This window comes from Panthera onca, chromosome C1 (genome assembly GCF_046562875.1).
Source record: "Panthera onca isolate mPanOnc1 chromosome C1, mPanOnc1 haplotype 2, whole genome shotgun sequence".
NCBI classification, from domain to species: domain Eukaryota; kingdom Metazoa; phylum Chordata; class Mammalia; order Carnivora; family Felidae; genus Panthera; species Panthera onca.
In genome coordinates, this window is record NC_138346.1 from 36,512,806 (window position 1) to 36,533,174 (window position 20,369).

Genomic DNA, 20,369 nt, shown 5'->3' on the forward strand with positions numbered 1-20,369 from the left:
GGATCTCAGAGGCTAAAAAGGAGTTCTCCAGAAGATAAGAGGTGCCATGATATGTGTGTGGGGAAATCTGGTCTTTGGAGTCAGGCAACCCTGCCTTCTGGTATCTGCCATTTAACATTTTTGTGACCTTAGGCAAGTTATCTAGCCTAATCTAAAACAGAAGCACTCATATTTATGTCATGGGATTTTTGTGAAATTAATATAAAGTGTTCAGCTCATAGTAAGAACTTAACAATGTAAGTTCTTTACAGCCACTGGAATTTTGTCTTCCTTTTTTCTATATAGGGAATTACAAAATAACCTCCATTCCTAAGAGTCCATAATTGTATGTCTTTTCCTGGTCAAACGTGAAATTTTTTTACTTGGTTAAATCTTATCTATATCTTTGTCTTTAAAGGTTCAAAGATTGGCTGTTCATCACCACTCAAGCTGTGTTAGAACATTTCCTTGGCTCTTTAGGAAATTTCACTCTTACTCACTGTCAGAGAGAAAATAAAGTCCTCCTGACTCTAAGATTCTAAACAAAAAAATCAGTCTTTTGAAACTCTTTGTCATTGTATTTACTCTTTATAATGTCAACAACAATGCAACATACTTTTGGCCAGCAGTTTAGGATTTACAGATAACCCAAATTCCTATTACCTCACTTAATGCCTTCAACAGTCCTTAGGATGGAGACCTTTGTGAGCTTATTTACTGGGCGGAGCCTGAGAGGGACTGAGAGGTATGTGACTCACTCTTCGGATTCTAATCCAGTCATTTTCACTTTAGGGCATACCTGCCTTTCTGTTTTGCCTGTCTTCAAATGGCGTTGTTCCTTCCACGGTGGTCAGCGGACACCCTCTCTTCGCTCTAGTGCAACAGTGTTTGTTTAGTTCCTGTATGGTCCAGGTTATGCAGCAGTCTCCTCTGACCTAGATTCTGTAGCTCGAGAGAAGCTTGTGCCTGCCTTTGGTTGATACGGATAGATTGGTATTACTCAATCATTTCTTAATGTTCTACAATGGCTTCTTATTTCCCTATGAAGCAACTTCAAAATCCTCTTTTCTTCTTCCTCAGAACCACCTGGCATTCCTATTTTTGACCTTACTGACCTTAATACTTATGATGTGGCTTCTCCGAGGTAGAACCATTTTCTTGTAACATCCTTGTGCTCCCTAGCATCCTGCTAAACACTTTATACATGTCTTTCTAAAGCAATAGAAACCAAATTCTTCCATCATGGCTTTCTTTGGGGACTTCCATGTCTGCATTAACTTCATTTTTAAAAATTGTCTGATACACTTACCTTTGTGCATTTATTCTTCTTTTTCCAGATTTTGGTGGCTTGCGTTACCATTCATTATTGCTGAGTTGTTTTTCAGATTCACCCAGTCTTGAACGTAATGACTTTGGTTATAAATTCCTAGGATGTAAAGAGCACTGTCACTTTAAATTATTCTATGAGCAGCAGAAACCAGTGTTGAGATGATAATGGTAATACTTAATATAATGTTTTTCTCCATTAGACAGATCATAGGTTTACAAATAATTATTAGTCTTATAATTTCTGTTAGCTGCAGCCTGTTTCCAAAATTCAGAGCATAGTTCCATTTAGCATGTCTTTATACAATATAAGAACATTGAATTCAGCTTCGAACTGATTTAAATTATACTAGGGAGAATTGTGAAGATCTATTACAAGATATAAGACCTTTTTTTTTTTTTTTTTTAAAGCATTTGTGATCTCTGCCTACTCCTTTTCCTAGCACCTTTTATTTTGTTATCTTGATTTCAGTAAATAGCCATTCAGGAAGATGGTTTGTACAAAAAGAATGAAAATCAAGGCATGAGGGAAAATGTATGCACTACCATCTCCTTGTCTCTCCCTCTGAGATTTTATGTATGCTCGGCTTCAAAAACCAGTTTAAAAATAAAAAAGATGAGGGCGGTTGCAATCTGCTTCATTTTATGCAGATTAGGTATGGCCCTCAGGCACCTGCCAAATTGCTAATATGGCCTTCCGTTGGGTCTGATTAGTGTGAACCCAGATCTTCTTTTCCATTAAAGCAGAAATGTATTTGCTGGGAGTAAGTTAACAATAGAGGTGATATTTTTACTAACAACTAAGGGTCAGGTTACACGTGGGCAAGTGTCTCAGTGTCGTTGAGGAAGACTAGCCTGCGCATTTGATTTCTGCACTGTCACTTGGCTTCTCCTGGAGTTCTTTGGGCTTTCCTGAGATGGGTGGGACTGTGACTTTTCCTTTGTGCTGTGGTGACTTTGAAAGGTCATTTTCCTCTGCCTTCCAGATGCAAAATGTTATTGTTGCTTTTTGTAAAACACATCTGTAGGCCTTACATTTGCAAAAGCAAGTACCTTAAATTGTCCAGAATGAGTATTTGTATAAGGATACCCACTCTGGGCAATTGAATTTTTGTATTATTGCAACAGTTATTTTGAATGCCCTGGGGTGAAACCGTAATTGTCTTCCAAAAAGATAATAGAGACAGCAAATGTGGAAATCTCAAGCATCTCTTATGACTCTATTAGAGCAGATCTTGAAAAAATATTTTGATACTAATGACTGCATTTTGTGGGAAAAGAATAAAAGGTTTGTATGAACAAAGCAGGAACTGGAAATTCAAGGAGAAAGAATTAGGGCTTTATCTCCAGGTTTGGGTGCATAAAAAACTGTTATAGAAAACAGGGTCATGCTTGTCTAAATCAAGCCCATGTTGAAAATTGCTGGGTATTTAACATGGCTGATATCTCACGTGATGTCATTTTGTAACTCAAATTATTGTTTGCCAATAGAGGGGCAAGAAACCTATTAAACAGTTTTCATAGCCTACATCATCATGAATAGGACAGAGAAAGTAGCTGTGCCCCAAATACAGTACCAGAATAAGTTGTTTACATGAGTCTGCTTCACATGGAGTGCTTTATGGATGAGGAAAAGATTTGTTTTTAGGAGTCTTATTCTGGTTTATTATAAGCATTATTACATACACCACCCTAGTCCAATATTTTGTGTCATCAAGTAATTCAGTAGCAGGGATGAGAATTACAAAGCTCTTCCTTCTAATTTCTTTATTTTACTTGACAAATACAGATCAAATGCTTAAACTATATGTCACATAGATGTGGCTGGGGAAGAAGTTTGCAATCATTATTGGATTCATAGTTCTTTGAACATAATCATGTTTCAATAATATTATGCAAGAATTTCTTTCTTTCTTTCTTTCTTTCTTTCTTTCTTTCTTTCTTTCTTTCCTTTCCTTTCCTTTCCTTTCCTTTCCTTTCCTTTCCTTTCCTTTCCTTTCTCTGTTCTGTTCTTTCTCTACTAAGTGTCAGTCACAAGGCTAGGGCATTCAGATGAATGAGATAGTCCCTGATTGATTATGGCTGGTTTTGAGATGTTTCCAAGCGTATAAGAACCACAAATTGGTAAATAAATGTCTGTGAGCATTTAACTTAAGTTTAACTTACTGTGAATCATACTGAAAAGTGTTGTATCAGAACTTAAAAGCTAATAACTTATTATTTGATTCTGGTATAAATTAAATTTAATGTGATAACTTGGTTGATAATTTAATTGGATAATTTGGGTAATTATTTTCTTCTAGTGTAGTAACATAGCAATACCATGATAAGCATAAAATAAACAGCCAGTTTTTTTAATGGATCATTATAACATCAATATAATAATACACTATTGAGCAACTAAAAATGACAGCAAGCTGCAGCTCCCAGTCAGCCCCGAGGTCCCGAGGGCAAGTAACTGACACATTTACCACTATTGTATACCTGTACAGCCATTCTGTTTTTCACTCTCGGTACACTATTCAATAGATTACATGAGATATTTAACATTACTATAAAATAAGCTTTATGTTAGGGGATTTTGCCCAACTGTAGGCCAGTGTAAGCGTTCTGAGCACATTTACTGTAGGCTAGGCTAAGCTCTAATGTTTGGTAGTAAATGCATTTTCAACTTAGGATATTTCCAACTTATGATACGTTTGTTGGGACATAACTCCACTGCAAATCGAGAAAAATCTGTACAAATATATCTTTAATGAGGAAATTACTTATTTGTGGAAGCATGTGACCAATTTGTTTCTTCTCTTTGGCGCTATGGAAGGACAAAATTGATCCGAAAGTATCTTGTGCTAACAATTATGTTATTGTCTTTCATTAAAAAAGAATCTCTGGGAAAGTCACTCTTAGCTAATAATTTGAATGTAAAGAACTAATGAACATAATTGTATTTATTCAAGTAGTAGTCCATTAGTAGTCTGTAGGCAGCAGCTTTTGTTATTTTAGTAAGAAGTACAGTTGGCAAAATGATATTCAGTTAGAAAAAAATCCTGATTGAGCCATGTTCCCTTTTTTGGTTGATATGAAAGCCATTGTTGTTTTGTTCACCAACTGGCAGACCTTCAATTATCCTGAATTTAGAAGTTGTTTACTATACTTTGAAAGTTTAAAAACGAGCCCTCCCTGAGAAACAAAAAGCTGGGTGCTTGCCATTTTTTTTAATAGAAAAGTAGAATTTTAATGAAAGAAAAATCAACCCACCAATTCAATGTTGAGTTTATTTTCACAGTTTTGAAGGCTTAATGCGTGTTTAAAATGACAGTAATCAAAGCCACCATTACTGGGCCCCAAAGTATTCAAGCGGTGTTTTGATTTAGAATGTCAGAGCTACAAGGGGGACATTATCAGTAAGATTCTGGGGGTGGCATGGATTCCATGAGAAAGTTTGATTTGAGGATTTTTTAGCCCCTCAGACCTTTCTTTGTGTCTTCAGCCGCTGTCTAGAATGTCTCTTGTGCTGGTTTTCCTGGATATCCAAGGTGCTAGGAGTGTACGAGCTCAATTTTCTGCTTGGTGAGGGTTAGCAGGATGGTAGGGACAGAGTCCTGGTAGGGAACATTGGGTGAACCTGCAAAGTGAGCTAGTGTTGCCCATGGATCATGGCAGAGTGGCCCAGCCTCCTTCCCTCCTTCCCTCCCAACCCCCTCTGTCTTCCTTCCTTGCCTCCTTGCTTCCTTCCTTCCTACCTACCTACCCACCCTTCCATCCATCCATCTCTGGGATGCTGTGCAGTAGAACGTGGGTGGTAACATGGAACTGCTGACACTTCCCAGACGGCAGCATCTCCCGAAGACAGTAAATGGAGGCTTCAGAGAGATTAAGTGACTTGCTCCAGATTCTTTTGATTGCATCAGATGACTTGCCACCTTAGCCAGTGACATTTTAGAGGGTTCACGTTTTTGCTTAAGTAAAGGAAGTTTTCCCTTAAAAGCATTCTAAAAAAAAATGCAGTTGTTTCTTCTCTTATGTCAACTTGCAATTCATGAATGCCAGCATATGTTTATACAATGCTTTATAATTTTCAGCGTTTAGCTTATGTTTTATTATAATTACCATTTTGTGATTCAGGCAAGAGGAATTTTTTATTACTGGTGGTGGTGGGTTTTTGTTTGTTTGTTTGTTTTTGCTTTTAAATTCCCATTTTATGGAAGAGAAAATAGGGGCCCAGGGAAGTTAGATGGGCTGCCCACAGGTGCAGAGCTGCAGCACTGCACTGACAGGGGCAGATCTAAGACCAGCCCTACATTTCCTGATCTCAGTCTGCTGCTCTTCCAACAAAGTGGTTTTCTTGATACTTGACTGCTGTACCGTATGGGGCTGTAGCTAGAGTTGTATAAAACAGTTAATGACATGGCCTTGCTTTCTGGTGGTATATAGTTCAAATAAGATAAAGACGTTCCGGAGTTTATGCATAGATGGGGAACCATTTTCTTCTGCTTTTACCTTTTGGCCTATGCCAAATCCTGCAAATTTAAAAAGAAACAGTTACAATGTAGTCCTGACCCCATTTTTTTCTTCTCATATGCCATAGCTTTCTCCTTTCTCTTCACTTACTATACTTGACAAGTATGAGAATATTTGCTGATAAATTGGAAAAAAGGAACCTGGGAATCTTGTGATCTGTTTGCCCTTCTCTTGAAAATCAGTGGATTGATTTGTTTCATGCTTTTTACTGGACATCTTGGGCAGTGCTTCTCAAACTTGGTTCATCCTCAGCATTTCCCGGGATCTACCCCTGGAGCTTTATGTTCTAGAAGTCAGGGTGGGGCCCACAACTGCTCTAGGGATGAATTTAGAACCCATTCACTTAATCTGACCACTCTCAATAGCATAGTGCTCCCTAAACTGCAAAGTCCTGGGGGAAAAAATAATCAATTTCTGACCTTCACCTACCCTCCAGGTCGTCATCTCCAGCTGTCGGCCTAGCTATCATGGGATAACTAGGCATCTTGTCAGGAATGATTGCTAGGTCTCTACCATGGTTCAGTTGCCCATTGATTCATATGGCATTTTTCTAACATGGCTAAATATTTTAGGGGGCTCAGATAGACCATTGTCATTATTCATCACCATGTATGTTGTGACTGCTGATCTACTTTGGATTCGATTCAAAAAACATTTGCCTAGGGGCACCTGGGTGGCTCGGTTGGTTAAGCATCTGACTCTTGATTTCAGCTCAGCTCATCTCACAGTTTGTGAGATCAAGCTCTGTGTTGGGCTCTGTGCCAACAATGGAGAGCCTGCTTGAGATTCTCTCCCTCCCCCCATTCTGTGCCCTTTCCCTGCTAATGCTCTCTCTCTCTCTCAAAATAAATAATAAATAAACATTACAAAAATTTGCCTAATGAGCAAGCACCTTTGTATAGGATCCTTGGCTTCTGTATCGGAGCCATTAAAATGGTAGTGCCATATTTAAAAGTGTGGTTTGCTGTCTTTAAATAGTTCATTTCCCACAAGTGTGGAAATCAGGGAATTTTCAGAACTTCCTTGAAGGTGAGCTCTCTGAAACCTGTAAACCATGTACATTATAAGATGTAATGGTAACGGCACCCGGGTGGCTCAGTTGGTTAAGCATCTAACTTTGGCTCAGGTCATGATCTCGCCGGTTGTGGGTTTGAGCCCCGCATCAGTCTCTGGGCTGACAGCTCAGAGCCTGGAGCCTGCTTTGGATTCTGTGTCTCCCTCTCTCTCTGCCCCTCTGGCACTTGCACTGTCTGTCTCTCTTAAAAATAAATAAAACATTAACAAATTAAAAAAAAAAAGATGTAATGGTAGAGTCTATATGAAGATGTATTGAAAGTAAAAATTATTAAAATGTTCTTAAAGGATCCAAAACAAAACAAAAAGCCTTCAAACCAAAAGCAGTTGCCATTTCGTAATAGTTACAGTCATATTTGCTTCCATGTCTTAAAGTTCCTTAACAAATTACTGTGAAATCAGGTTAGTTGGCACATGAATAAAAATGTACAACATAAATGAGTATATGTTTTTCTGCATATTATATGGCAGCATTTTCTTTGATAATCAACATGCCATCATAATATTGCCCTTAAGATCAGATATTATGTAACCTTAAATTATAGGAAACAGAATATGCCTGAGGAGCAATTCTGGAATATATAATTGGGAGCATGCAGTTGATAGGGTTTCCAAAGGTCTTGAGTCCAGTGATGGGAAGCTAGGTCATCGGGAAAACTTACTGCAACATTGGAGCTCCCATCTGAAAAGAGTACATGTAATTAATTAGGATGGGAAATATGTGCAGCAACTGTATTTTTAGATCTTCAGTGGATACTTCTTACCCCAGAGGATGTAGAAACACTGGCTAAACATGTTATGAATAGCATCTGCTAGAATGTAGCAAAGTATGTTTAACAGAGTATATGTTTTCCCTTGTGCCTTCGATTATTGAAGATATTTTAGGGGGACAAGTGCTAGAGGGAAATTTCTTTATGCAAATGTATTCCTGAATAGAAGGGAGAAAAAAAAGAGAAGGTTGTGTTACCTGCCAAAATTAATCCTTTAATTTGAAACTCTTTTAGATAGTGATTGAACTGAGAACAATAATAAGAAAATATATGCCAGATGAAGTAATTTTTAACCAGTGTCAGAAGCTTAGAACTGATCCCAAATAATTTCTCCTAACACTTTTCTTTCTCATTTGTCCTCTTTCCCCATGTAATAGTTTTGAATGGCACTCTTATGAAACAAATAACTAAATGCCAACCATATTTTTTTCATATCCTGACCAATATTTTGGCTGTTTTTCAGAAGAATTGGAATTTTGAAAATTAAATAAAGGTTTTTAAAATACCAACTTCAGAAAGTTTTATTTAATTTGTGGAATAATCTTGTTCTCTCTCTTTCTGTTTTTTTTTTTTTTTTAAATAGGGTCTTTATTAATTTAGTCTAGTTACTTAGTGCTTATATTAAATAATCTAATAAAAGTCAGGGTTATAACATAACGTTTCCCAAATGTGAAGCAGCATCTATTACAGGAGACAAAATCTTTATGCTGCGAAATGTAAAAACCATGTATAGAATTACAAGACACCAAATGGTACTGTATATATTTTTTAAGTAGAATGTTTCTGTAGCAGAAGGAGGTGATCAGCTCCGGAAAAGATTGGTAGACAGCTATATATCACTATAGTCTATTGAGAAAATGCTCTGAATTCATATTTCAGGGTTTGTTTGTTTGTTTGTTTGTTTTTTAAAGTAAATTTTACCCCCAACATGGTGCTTGAACTCATGACCCTGAGATCAAAAGTCTCATGCTCTACCCACTGAGCCAGCCAGGCACCCCATATTTCAGAGTTTAGTGCTAATAATGTTCCTGATAATAATGTCTCCTGAAAGATACAGGTATGATTTAAGAATAAAAGTTAGGGGCATCTGGGTGGCTCAGTTGGTTAAGGGTCCGACTCTTGATTTTTGTCTCAGGTCATGATCTCACAGGTTCATGGGTTTGGGCCCCATAAAGGGCTCCATGCTGACAGTGCTGAGCCTGCTTAGGATTCTCTCTCTCTTCCCCTCTTTCAACCCCTCCCCTGATCACACGCTCTCTCTCTATCTCAGAATAGATAAAAAACTTAAAAAAAAAAAAAGAATAAAAGAATAAAAATTAATGTTCTTAAAGAATAAAAACCCCACCTTGTTTGTGTTTGTCAATAATGCCTGAATTGCTCCAGGTAGAGCTTTCAGCATGTGTGTGTGCATGTGCATGTGTGTATCTATTGATTTTTAGATACATTTATATAACAATATGGCTTCAACATTTCTTCTGAATTGTTGAATTATTTATTTTTGTCTGTTGATTCCTTTTGTATTATTACAAACACGGGATTAAGTGTATTGTAGGTTCCCAGACAAGTATGTTTTGAGGTTTCATTAATTCGTGTAAGTTATAATGGTACCTGAAATAATGTAGAATGCCAGAGGAATGCTATTTCATTTTCCATTTACTTTTACCCCAACGCAAAACATTGGGAATACAGATAGTCTTTAAAAGCTAAGCAGAGGGGCGCCTGGGTGGCTCAGTTGGTTAAGTGTCCGACTTCAGCTCAGGTCATGATGTCGCGGTCCGTGAGTTCGAGCCCCGCGTCGGGCTCTGTGCTGACAGCTCAGAGCCTGGAGCTTGCTTCAGATTCTGTGTCTCCCTCTGTCTCTGCCCCTCCCCTGCTCATGCTCTGTCTCTCTCTGTCTCAAAAATAAATAAAAACTTTAAAAAAAAATAAAAAAAAATAAAAGCTAAGCAGAAGGTGTAGAAAAGTTCCAGTAAATTTTATTGGGGTGTAGCTAAGCCATGCATTACAAAAGAAGACATGGACACTTCAGAAACCATCTTTGTTTTGCCTTTTTTTTTCTTTCCTCATTGAGAAGTCATTCCCACCACAGGTTTAACAATAATAGCTACAATTTATGCCTTTATGCTGTTACAATTTGATGATATACCACTGTCAGGCCCAGGTTAGAAACCCAGGCTGAGTTATTACATACTGCTGGGTAGTGATTTCGTGTGAACTGATTTATGGATAAATAATTCTATGTTCTTATATGGCACAGACAGTTTTTAATTTCTTTAACAAAGCATAGCTGAACAACAGAAAATTATATGCTGTACCACAGGGACACGGCCACCGAGGAGGATAAACTGATGCAATCAACGTCATGAGTTCTCCCGTTTTTACAAGGGGCTCCATCAGCAGTTAGTGTATTGTGGAAATAATACTGTGAATCAGAAGCCCCAAGGCTTAGCTCTGAGGTTGGGGTTTTTATTGATGCTCCTTTGCTGAGATCTCTTGCAGGGAGTTATGAGGTATGTAAGCCCCAGCTTTTAGATATTAAAGCTAATGTCTCGTTTTTTCCCATGCTGAATTTTCACTTTGCTTTAATGTTAAAATGCACCTAGAATACAAGAAAATTATTTATTGGGCTGTTTTATAAGAATACTGCTGATATCGTGCTGGCTTCGTGTATCTGTCTCATAGATTGACTTGTGGGCTTTATTCTAGAGTACCCCCAATGTATAACTGTTCTATCAGCATCATCTATGTGCCATGGCAAACCACGAGAATTATCCTCATGTTCTTTCCGGGCAATCTGTCGCAGGCCCTCATGAAGTAAATATTTCTCATTTTTGAGGCACGGGGAGTAAAAGCTATCTGTTTGGTTTAATTTAAGAGTGGTTTCACTTAGCTATATATACAGTGGTAATAAGCTTTTCTACTCAATTGTGAGCTCCGTAATTACAGGGATAGTGTGTATAAGGGCTGTCTTTGCATCATAGTGAATTGTGCTGGGGAAACAAAAGAAAAATTTGTTGAATGAATGGATGATTTGTGGTTAGTACAAATTTTCTATTTGATTGATTATATTGTATTATCACTACATTTTATTTTATCCCCAGAAGTGACTGACTTTCTGAAAACTTGAATCAAATATTGATGAACTATACCGTGTATTAATCACCATTCTTCTTTTCATAGAGTTAGAGGTAAATAATACCAATGATATGGAGCATGCTTCCACTGAGAAGAATATGTGGATTCTGTGAGATAGGTTACAAACTGATAAAAATAACAAATGTGAACACAAAGAGCATTCTTGAGATTTCTTTTTGAGATAGGTCAACTCTTTGACTCTGGCAGAATATTCCATCGGGAGAGTAAAAAAAACTGGTTTCCATTACTGCATCTTTTTAATTTTAGACAAAAATTGCCTCCATTTCCAACCTAATTTTATGTCAGTAATGGGAATTTACCTACAATTGAATTTTGTCATTTGGTCTAAAGGCATTGTACAAAGAGTGTGTAGATCCTTTGTATTTTAGCGAGCAGACTTGTCTGGATAGAAACAATTTTATTTATTATATTGTGCTCGATTCAGTCACATTAACATTTTTATGAATTTAAAACCCCAAATAAAGTCCCATAATTTGTGACTCAAAGACCTTGAAACTGCATCTGTAATAGTCCTCAGCACCAGGTATTTTGCAAATGTTTGCAGATGATAAATTCCTTGGAAATAGGAAAGACAGACTTGGGAAATGGTGTCTCTGAAATGGCACTGTCGTGGGAGATCGTTTTCTTCTAGAGAAGTCTCAAGTGTAGCTGGCTTTTCAGTCTTCTGTGCTTGTCACCTGTTCGCTCGTTGGTCTTACATATTCTGTTGTTTAACATTAAATATCAAGTCCCTGTCTGATGTGTGACTGTGGATGAACCATTGATCAGGCTCTTCAGAGGCCCATCATATGTGTGAACATTGGCACATAAGCAGAGCTGAGAAGAAAGGTTTTTGGTCCAGTAGCTAGAAAACTTGTCAGATGAAGCCCAGACCTAGTCCTGGCTGTCATCCACTGATGTGCTTGAAAAGTCACTCTTCAGCTCACATCCAGGTATAACACTAACCCCTTGCTGTCCTCATGAAAATGAACTAATGCTTTGAAAAAAAAAATACTTCACAAACTGTAAAGTAACATAAAAGGGTATTATGATAAAGTAAATTCTTTATAAGATACACAGATTGACCAAGAATATTTCCTGCAATGCTATGTAGAGAAAAGGCTTGGTTGATCAGGGTTGGAATTATTTTCAAGGAGAATTTGAAGAATGTGTATGATTTCCTGAAGTGAATGTTGGGGATCCGTACTCAGACTGAGTGTGAAATGTATTTGGGGGAAAAAATGGGAACTGTCATTTATTGAGCATTTACTATATGCCTGGCTGGGCTTGAGGGGTGTGTGTGTGTGTGTGTGTGTGTGTGTGTGTGTGCACGCACACATGTGCACCGCATGCATATACCACTATCTAATTGAATCATAAGTTTTTCTCACTTTTCAGATAGGGATTGTAAAACCTAATCATAAAGCATGAGGTTTGACAATTCTATTCGTATACTTACAGTTATGCAGTTTTTCTCCAGCACTGCAAGTCAGATCTCCCCAGGAGGTACATGGCTTGTTGTTTCTTCCTCATGCTCCTTTGCTGCACTGTAACAGTCAGTGGGGTCTGTATCCCAGTGGGGGGGAGCTAGGAAGAGGCTGCTAGTGGTTATATTTAGACACACTTGTCTGGACTTTTCAGCTCTTTTCCCTTCTTAGAATGGTGCCTTCTTTTAATCCACCTGCACTCACTATAGGTTAATCTTCCTATCACTTTGCTTTGGTCATGTTACATCTACACTAAAAAACTCCCGAGGATCTATTTTCCCCGAATATTTACTAATCATTCACTGTGGGTCAATCCCCAGTGCTAAATTCTCATTCTCATTTAAAGCCTTGTGGCACCCCTCAAGGGCAGACAGTGTTTTATCCTCATTTTACAGATAATGCAAACAGAGACTTGGAGAGACTACACAACTTCCTCAAAGTCTCATAGCTACCAGGCAAAGGAGCCTGCACCAACTCTAGGACTTGCTCCTGACCTCTGACCTACACAATGTGTTACTGAGTCAGCCATTCGAGGCCTTCCAAAGTTGGAACCAGGCTGTTTTCCAGTCTTTTCTGTGCCTCATACCTGAACCATTGTGATTTACAGGATTCTAAGAAGAGTGAGAGCATGGTATTTGAAGTGAATCTGGTTTTAGTGATTGCCTGGTGATACCACCCATGGTAATGCAACCCTTCTGAACTTCATTTCCCTTGGAGTTTTGAAAATAGATATCTAGGGGTGAAGGTCCGATGGAGAATTGGAGATGCACTTCCGATGTATCTGGTGGTGCAAAAAATGAGAGACTGAAGGGAAAGAGATTGTTGTAATGTTTTTGTTACTTTTAAAGTAGGGGAGATCTGAACCTACTTATGGGTGGAAGGAAAGGAGGCACTGAAGAGCAAGGATGGAAGAAATGAGTAGGGAGGGGAGGAGGGGTGGAATAAGATAGGACAGGAGGGGAGAGACATAATTCATATGCAGTCTCCCTTTTTGATTTAAAATAATGAGGGCCTTTGGAGTGCCTGGGTGGCTCAGCTGATTAAGCGTCTGGCTCTTGATTTTGGCTCAGGTCATGATCTCATGGTTTGTGAGTTGGAGCCCTGAGTCAGGCTCAGTGCTGGCAGTGCAGAGCCTGCTTGGGATTCTCTCTCTCTCTCCCTTTCTCTGCCCCTCCCCTGCTCATACTCTGTCTCTCTAAAAATAAATAAATAACATTAAAAAATAATGAGCGTCTTTTACAGGCCTATGACCCAATTAAAGATTAAAAGATAATAATGAAATCATTAAAAAAAAGAACTTTGAGTCAACATTTGTAAAAATAACTTGACAATGTCTTTTTTTAAAGAAGCGTTAAAAATGTCTAAATAATTACTGTAAACAGCCAATTGTTGAGATTAATTATATCCAGGCTCTGTACTAAGTCAGGGCTTTTCATTCAATCTTCACAGTATTCCAAAGTGGCCACTACTTCTGTTGTTCCGTTTTATATAGAGAGGCTTGAGGTATGGAGAAATTTAAGTAACTTTCTGAGGTTACATCGCACGTGGAAGAGCCAGGGTGTGAACCGAGGCAATTTCACTTGGAAGCCTGCATTCTTAGTCACTGTTATACTGCTTCCCAGTTTGATTTCCTCAATTAACATTTGACTTCTAGCCCAAGTAATATTTTTATCTATTTTATATTGGGGAAGGAAGACTGTATCTAAGGAATGTATTTCCAAAGAGGGTTAATGCATCAGACAAAGTGCCTGTTTGGGGGGAAGGCTTATGAAAAAGAGGTACTCCAAGGAGACCAGCCTTCTGGACATGGCTGTCCCAGCAGACCTTGCATGCACTGACCCTGGTAGATAGTAGAGCAAAGAACGTGACTTCTGGGACCATGCAGGTGAGTTAATATGGTTGAGAAAGGAGCACGTGCCACTTCCCATTGCCTGAATGTAGCATGCCTCAACAGCTCTCTTTCAAGATGCAGAAACCAACCTGTAGCAGCTGCTCTCTGTGGAGGTATTAAGTGTTGCAAAGACACCTGTGTGTGCCTCATTCCAGCCCAGACAAGTCTTCTTCTGGCTCATCAAGGTGGGGGGCGGGGGGTAGAATTTACCTAAATGGAGATTAGATTACCTAATTTCCATGAGAGTGATTTGTCTATCATATCCTGCAGAGATCCCTCCCCCAATACCCTTTTTTGTATTGAAGTACAATTTACATACAGTAAAATGTATGCATATTAAGCGTTGCATTTGATGAATTTGACAATTTTTATACCCATGCAACCACCAGCCAAACCAAGAAAATCCCCTTATGTTTCTTTCCAGTCAGTTGCCCCTGCCGTCCAGAGGTAACCGCTTTCTGACTTCAATCCCATAGGTTAGTCCTGTAGTCTTGCCTGTTCTTGTATTTTTATATAAATTAAATCTTACAGAGATATTCTGTGTGTCTGACTGGATTATGGCATATTTTTCCCGTGGAATACTACTCAACAAGAAAAAGGAGTGAGCAGTGACATACACACTGCAGAATGGGTGAACCTCCCCTAGGGTTGTGCACTGCACAATGACAACTTCCAGAGTCATTTGCTTCATGTTACCTTTGTCTTCTTAGTCACCAAAATACCCACGAAATCGGCTTCCTCCACTTGTCATGTCTATCATAGGGCACAATTGCTGACTTCATTTTTCTCCCCTCCAGTTGCTTATGACAAAATACTGTGTCTTTAGACCATGGTCAATTTATACTCAACTCATGGGCTATCTTGATAATGATTTTTTGAAAGGGATTTAAAATAATGTAGTGATTTTTTAAAAAGGAAATATGTTAGCCATGTTGCGTGTTATCTTTTTTAGTATTTTCAAATGTCAGAAAGAGTAAAGGAAGCCAGGAAGCAGACCCAGGCTCTGATGGGTGCTTGTCCAGTGAGCCCTGGATGTTCATTTCACGAGACTGCTTTATGCTGCGTTGCTGTGCACTTTTCATTGTCATGAGAGAGAATGTTAGGAAAACTATCCCCACAAGAAAACAGCTTTTCTTGGCAAGTGAAATGTGACTTAAGGAGCCAGAACTGGAGACATACGGTACTATGAATGAGAGCTGTGTTACTTTATTGGATCTGAGTCCAGGCACTATTTATACTGCAGCATATTCAGCACCAGATTGTTAAATCTTAATACTGAAACAGTGCATCATTTTAATATTTTTGTTCTGTTTATTCCCTGTTTTCAAGCATTATGTCAAGCATTGCGCATTCATTGATTTCATCTTGGACAGGACACGCCCTGACCAGAAAGTTCATTTCCTATTATTGGAATTTTACCCCAGAGCTATAAAGCATCATTTCGCGAAGCTTTTAAAAGTTCACTTGGGTATACAGGTGTTCTCTGTCTTTGATGATAAAAAATATTTTGAAAGAACACTGTAGTTGGACCCACCTGTATTGTCAAAAATTTCTATTTCTTTTCTTTCACCAAAACAACTGTTTTAGTGGAATGTATGTATGACAATTTCTGACACCTTGGGGACCATTGGGCTTTTCACAGCATACAAATAAAATTTTTGTCCCTCTGTGTTTGTGAAATGGGTTTTTCTTGATCTTTTCTTTATTTTTCTTCATCAATGTTATATGTGCCCTATGGACACAGATATATGGACCAGATAAGATGCGTCCATCTTATGACTAAGTTAGCATTTTCACCACGTGTTGCTGAAGCTATCGGAAGAATCTTCTTGTCACAAGGGTATTCCTAAAATCACTGCTCTATATAGTGTAAGTTTGACCAGGATTTTTATTCTCTCTCCATTGTCATGCATGTTTACCATATGCAGCAGGAAACCCACAGGGAAATGGTAACCATTGTCACTCTAAAAAGAGCAGAGGAATAAAATTGAAAAAAAAAAAAAAAAAAAGGAAGCTGAAGGCATCTCTGCTATTTCTGATCTGTGGTCAGTCATTGTGCTATTGGAAAATAACCCCTCTGCCTGGTGAAACACGAATCTGGAAGTGAACTCTAACTGGTTCATCAGCTCCAAATGCTGTTTGCACTGGGGATCACACCGCAGTCAGGATGTGACTGTGTGTGTGCTGAGCCCACACACAGGAATTTTCTTGTACAATTCAAAACCAAATCTTATATTTACTTAAGGCTTGCTTTTTTTTTTTTTTTGTCTATGAAATCAGCAGTCCGGTATATTTAGCATCAGTCTTAAGTTAGAATGTGAAACAAGACTTTGGGGGAAGGAAGTATCCGTATGGTTTTCTAAGTAATTTAAGAAACAGGAAAACATAAAAGAACTGATTGTCCATGATTAAACCTCAATCCTTTCATTCTCATCTTCCTGTATAGTTAACTCAGTTGTCGGCCAGAAAGAAATAGGTTATTGCACTGGGTTGTAAAATATCTCTGAATGGGCCTTGAATGTTGACTATCGAATGACCTTCTTAACATTGAACAAACAATGAGAAGGTTTAATAAATAGCAGAAATGTGTTTATTATGTTTTTCTTCTCTTTGCAGGAATAATCAAGCTGGGGAGGTGGAACCCTCTCCCCCTCAGCTATGTGACAGATGCCCCCGACGCAACAGTGGCCGACATGCTGCAAGATGTCTATCATGTTGTGACGTTGAAAATCCAATTACAAAGGTGGGTGTCTCTGAACATCTGCCCTTCCGCACTCGTGGAGCTGCTCCGTCACTCAGAGAGTCACTGCAGAGATTAGCACGTCCTGTCTTGGTTGATTTCTAGACACTGGATGAAATGAGAAAAAAAGGAGAGAGAGGAGGGACCCTTCACCAGGCATCTTTATAGTCCACATTCCAACTGTTTTATGTTTTGTTTTCAGAAGCAGTGAAGTGGTAACCTAGGGGAAGCTTGATAAATCATTAAAAATCTGTGGCCCTTAAAGGGGAACTTTCCACAGCCCCTAATTTAATGGGTTCTCTGTTTAAACACTTAGCACATACAATTTGAAGAATAAACACTTCTGCTGTTTTTGGGTTTGTGTTTTGAGGGCTGACTTCTGTGCAAGTGTAGCAGGCTTCCCAGGAAGGTGCTGGCACTGGGCATCTTTTTCTTCCCTTTCTGGTGGCTGCCTCGAAGAAGCACACTCTGCGGCCTGCAGAGGTTCTGGAAGTGATTTTATTTTTTCAGGTACAGCATCCAGAGCAAGTTATGCCTCTAAAGAATCTAGAGGTTCCCTGCAGAGTCTTGTATTGTAAAGTGCCTATAAGTCATATGGTTTAAGAGATGTTGTCCTTTAGTGTAAGGGTTTTGAATTTGCTCATTTTGGAGAATCTGTACTTTAATGGGGACCCAACATCCCCATCCTTGCCTAGGAATGCTTTAGTGTCCTATCTTAAAAGTTATTTTTTGGTTAGGAAAGCAACATCTCTGAATCGTTCAATGAGAGTGAAGAGTGAGCCTTCACGCTTTGAATTGAAAGGAACATTTGTTTACATTTAACGTTAGGGATGTCCAATAACTGAACTTGTATTGTGGAAGTTTGTAATCACATTGCCATGCCATTCCCATCAACAGATTGGAAAAGCCATATTTTAAATCGTTAACAGTTCTTCATATCTGAAGTGACTATTTTTCTTAGAGAGACTGAGTGGGGCTTTGTCCAAGTCCTAGAGAAGCAGTTTTGCTCTCCTTCCCTCATGTAGGGCCCACACGGGACCCTGATCTTTAGCACTTTTCCTATTGCTGGCACAGGACCCAGGAGCAACTGCCACACTCAGAACCCCCTGCAGCCAGGGCCCTTTGTTGAGGTCTGCATGGTGTTCATTCTTGCTCTGTTTCCCAGTTGTTCGAAGTTGGAAGACTTGCCTGCGGAGCAGTGGAATCATGCCACAGTCCGCAATGCCTTAAAGGAACTGCTCAAAGAGATGAACCAGAGCACATTAGCCAAAGAATGCCCTCTCTCCCAGGTCAGTATATCCAGGTGGGGTTCTGGGAAACGAAGAAAGCCACTGGTGGACTTTCTCGCAAGAGGGGCACGCCTGCTCAGACAGCTGTCCTCTGTCTTTTATTATAGTTACTCTGCACTCTAGGTGGAAAAAACATGGAGGTTGTGGTGTTTGTTTTTGTTTTTGTTGTTTTGTTTTAGCGTAGAAGTTTTCACTTCCCGAGAGCTTTGATGTAATGGGCATACATGAAAACATTTCACATTCACAGTCTTTAACTTCTCACGTGTATCACAGGAGGTAGGTATCAGTGTCTCCACTTTATCGATCAGGAAACCAAGACTCAGAGAAGCACTTTGCCTTCCCAGGCTTCCTCAGTAGGCTAAGTGGCAAGTTGAGATCCTAATCCAGACCTCCCCTCCCAAGGTTCAGGCTCCAGACCATTCATTTTTTTACTTAGTCAATGGAGTGAGTCAACTATGTCAGACCCATCTTAATTTTTTTTGTTTAGCTTTTGAGCATTTCCCCTGGCTAGCAAAGAAAGATGATCTTTACATCACATACACTTGTATAGTTTCTGCTGTGATTCTGCCACATGAAAATATATCATGAGAAAAAGAGGTACTCCATTTTTAGTGAAGCGATGAGAAGCTAAAGCCACAAAAATAAGAGGTAGACAAGATCAAAGGAAGGAACAGAGTGGGAAAGGGCTGTCTTTTCCATTTGTGTTCATGGGCAAGGGACCCACTTTTTCTAATGATGCGGTAATATTTTGGTGGCTATGGTCAGCGGCTTAGGACTGCTGTGAAATGAACTCGGGTTGACATTGTTTAAAGCTATGAATGGAAATCCATTTCCTGTGTGAGTTGCTACACTTGATTTAAGACAATGGACTAATTACATGTCTGTCAAGTTCAAGGGAAGGTGACAAGAATGTAGAAACTTGATGTGCCCTGATCTGTGTTCTAGGATAATAGAGTCTTTGGGGGGAAGCAGGAAGCCTGCTGGTTAAGAGCATGCATTCTGGAATCAGTTAGATCTGGATTCGTGTCCTGGTTTACAGGCCTCTATGACCTCACTTTTACAAGCCTGTTTCTTTGTAAGTAAAACCAGGATAGTAATAGTTCTAAGTCATATAATGAGGAGTAAATGAGATAAATCACATAAATTCTTGGCCTGGTGTCTGGCATACAATGATTTTGCATAAACAGTATCAGCTATTATTTAAAAAAATTTTTTTTTAAGTTTATTTATTTTGAGTGAGAGAGAGTGAGTGGGGGAAGAGCAAGGAGAGAAGGAGAGAAAAGATCCCAAGCAGGCTCTGTGCTGTCAGTGGGGAGTCTGACATGGGGCTCGATCCCATGAACTGTGAGATCATGACCTGAGCTGAAATCAAGAGTTAGATGCTTAGCCGACTGAGCCACCCAGGCACCCCCAGTATCAGCCATTATTATTGAGACATGATATTGTTGGTGTGAACTGAATATTTTTCATGTGTGTTGTGGAGCATGTTTTAGAATTTAAATCCTCTGAGATGCTATTAATCTTTTTTTTCCCCAAATATTCAAGAAGGTATGTATCTGAGTAGTAGGTAGCTAGGTAGAAAGGAACACTGGTATTTCTTGACCATCAGTTATGTACTTAATCTTGTGCTTACAGCTTTCACACAGGCCACTTCAGTACCTACCTGTAGGTATGTATCCAGGTGCTAACACTTATTGCTAGGATTTTCATTTATTCCAGTGTGATTGCTTATGTAGTTATAAAAATAAAAATTTGAAGTTATTCTGATCATATACAGGTATTGGATAAAGAAGAGTTAGGAAAAATAATTCATTTGTCCTGACTTTTACAGTCACAGTTAATTGTTTCTTGGATTTATATGGAAGTCAAAATGGGCTTTACTTGGAAGTAGACAAGCTCCTAACTTAATATTACCAATTCAGAATTTTATCCAGGGCTGTTAGAGCCAATGGAAATTTGGCCATCACTGATCTATCATGATTATCAAGTTTAGTTATCACTGTAATATGTGGCTAGAGAGACAGCATGAGTGGAAAGAACCTAGACTGGGAGCTGAGAGCCCTAGCTGCCATCTCCCCCATTCATTTATTTTTGCTGGGTGTGTGATCCCAGGCAAGCCCACCTGCCTTGAGGACCTCGCTGAATTCATTTGTAAAC

The 20,369-nt window shown here is 39.0% G+C and overlaps 1 protein-coding gene across 3 annotated transcripts in view; it reads left to right on the plus strand.

Annotated features, from left to right (window-relative positions):
- SATB2 (SATB homeobox 2) overlaps positions 1–20,369 on the plus strand; it is a 194,324-nt gene that overhangs the window by 65,395 nt on the left and 108,560 nt on the right. For all 3 annotated transcript variants that reach the window (XM_060622819.3, XM_060622817.3, XM_060622820.3), the window contains 2 exons: positions 16,800–16,926; positions 18,089–18,212. In XM_060622819.3, coding sequence (XP_060478802.1) covers positions 16,800–16,926; positions 18,089–18,212 — 251 coding nt within the window. The remainder of the gene's footprint in view (positions 1–16,799; positions 16,927–18,088; positions 18,213–20,369) is intronic.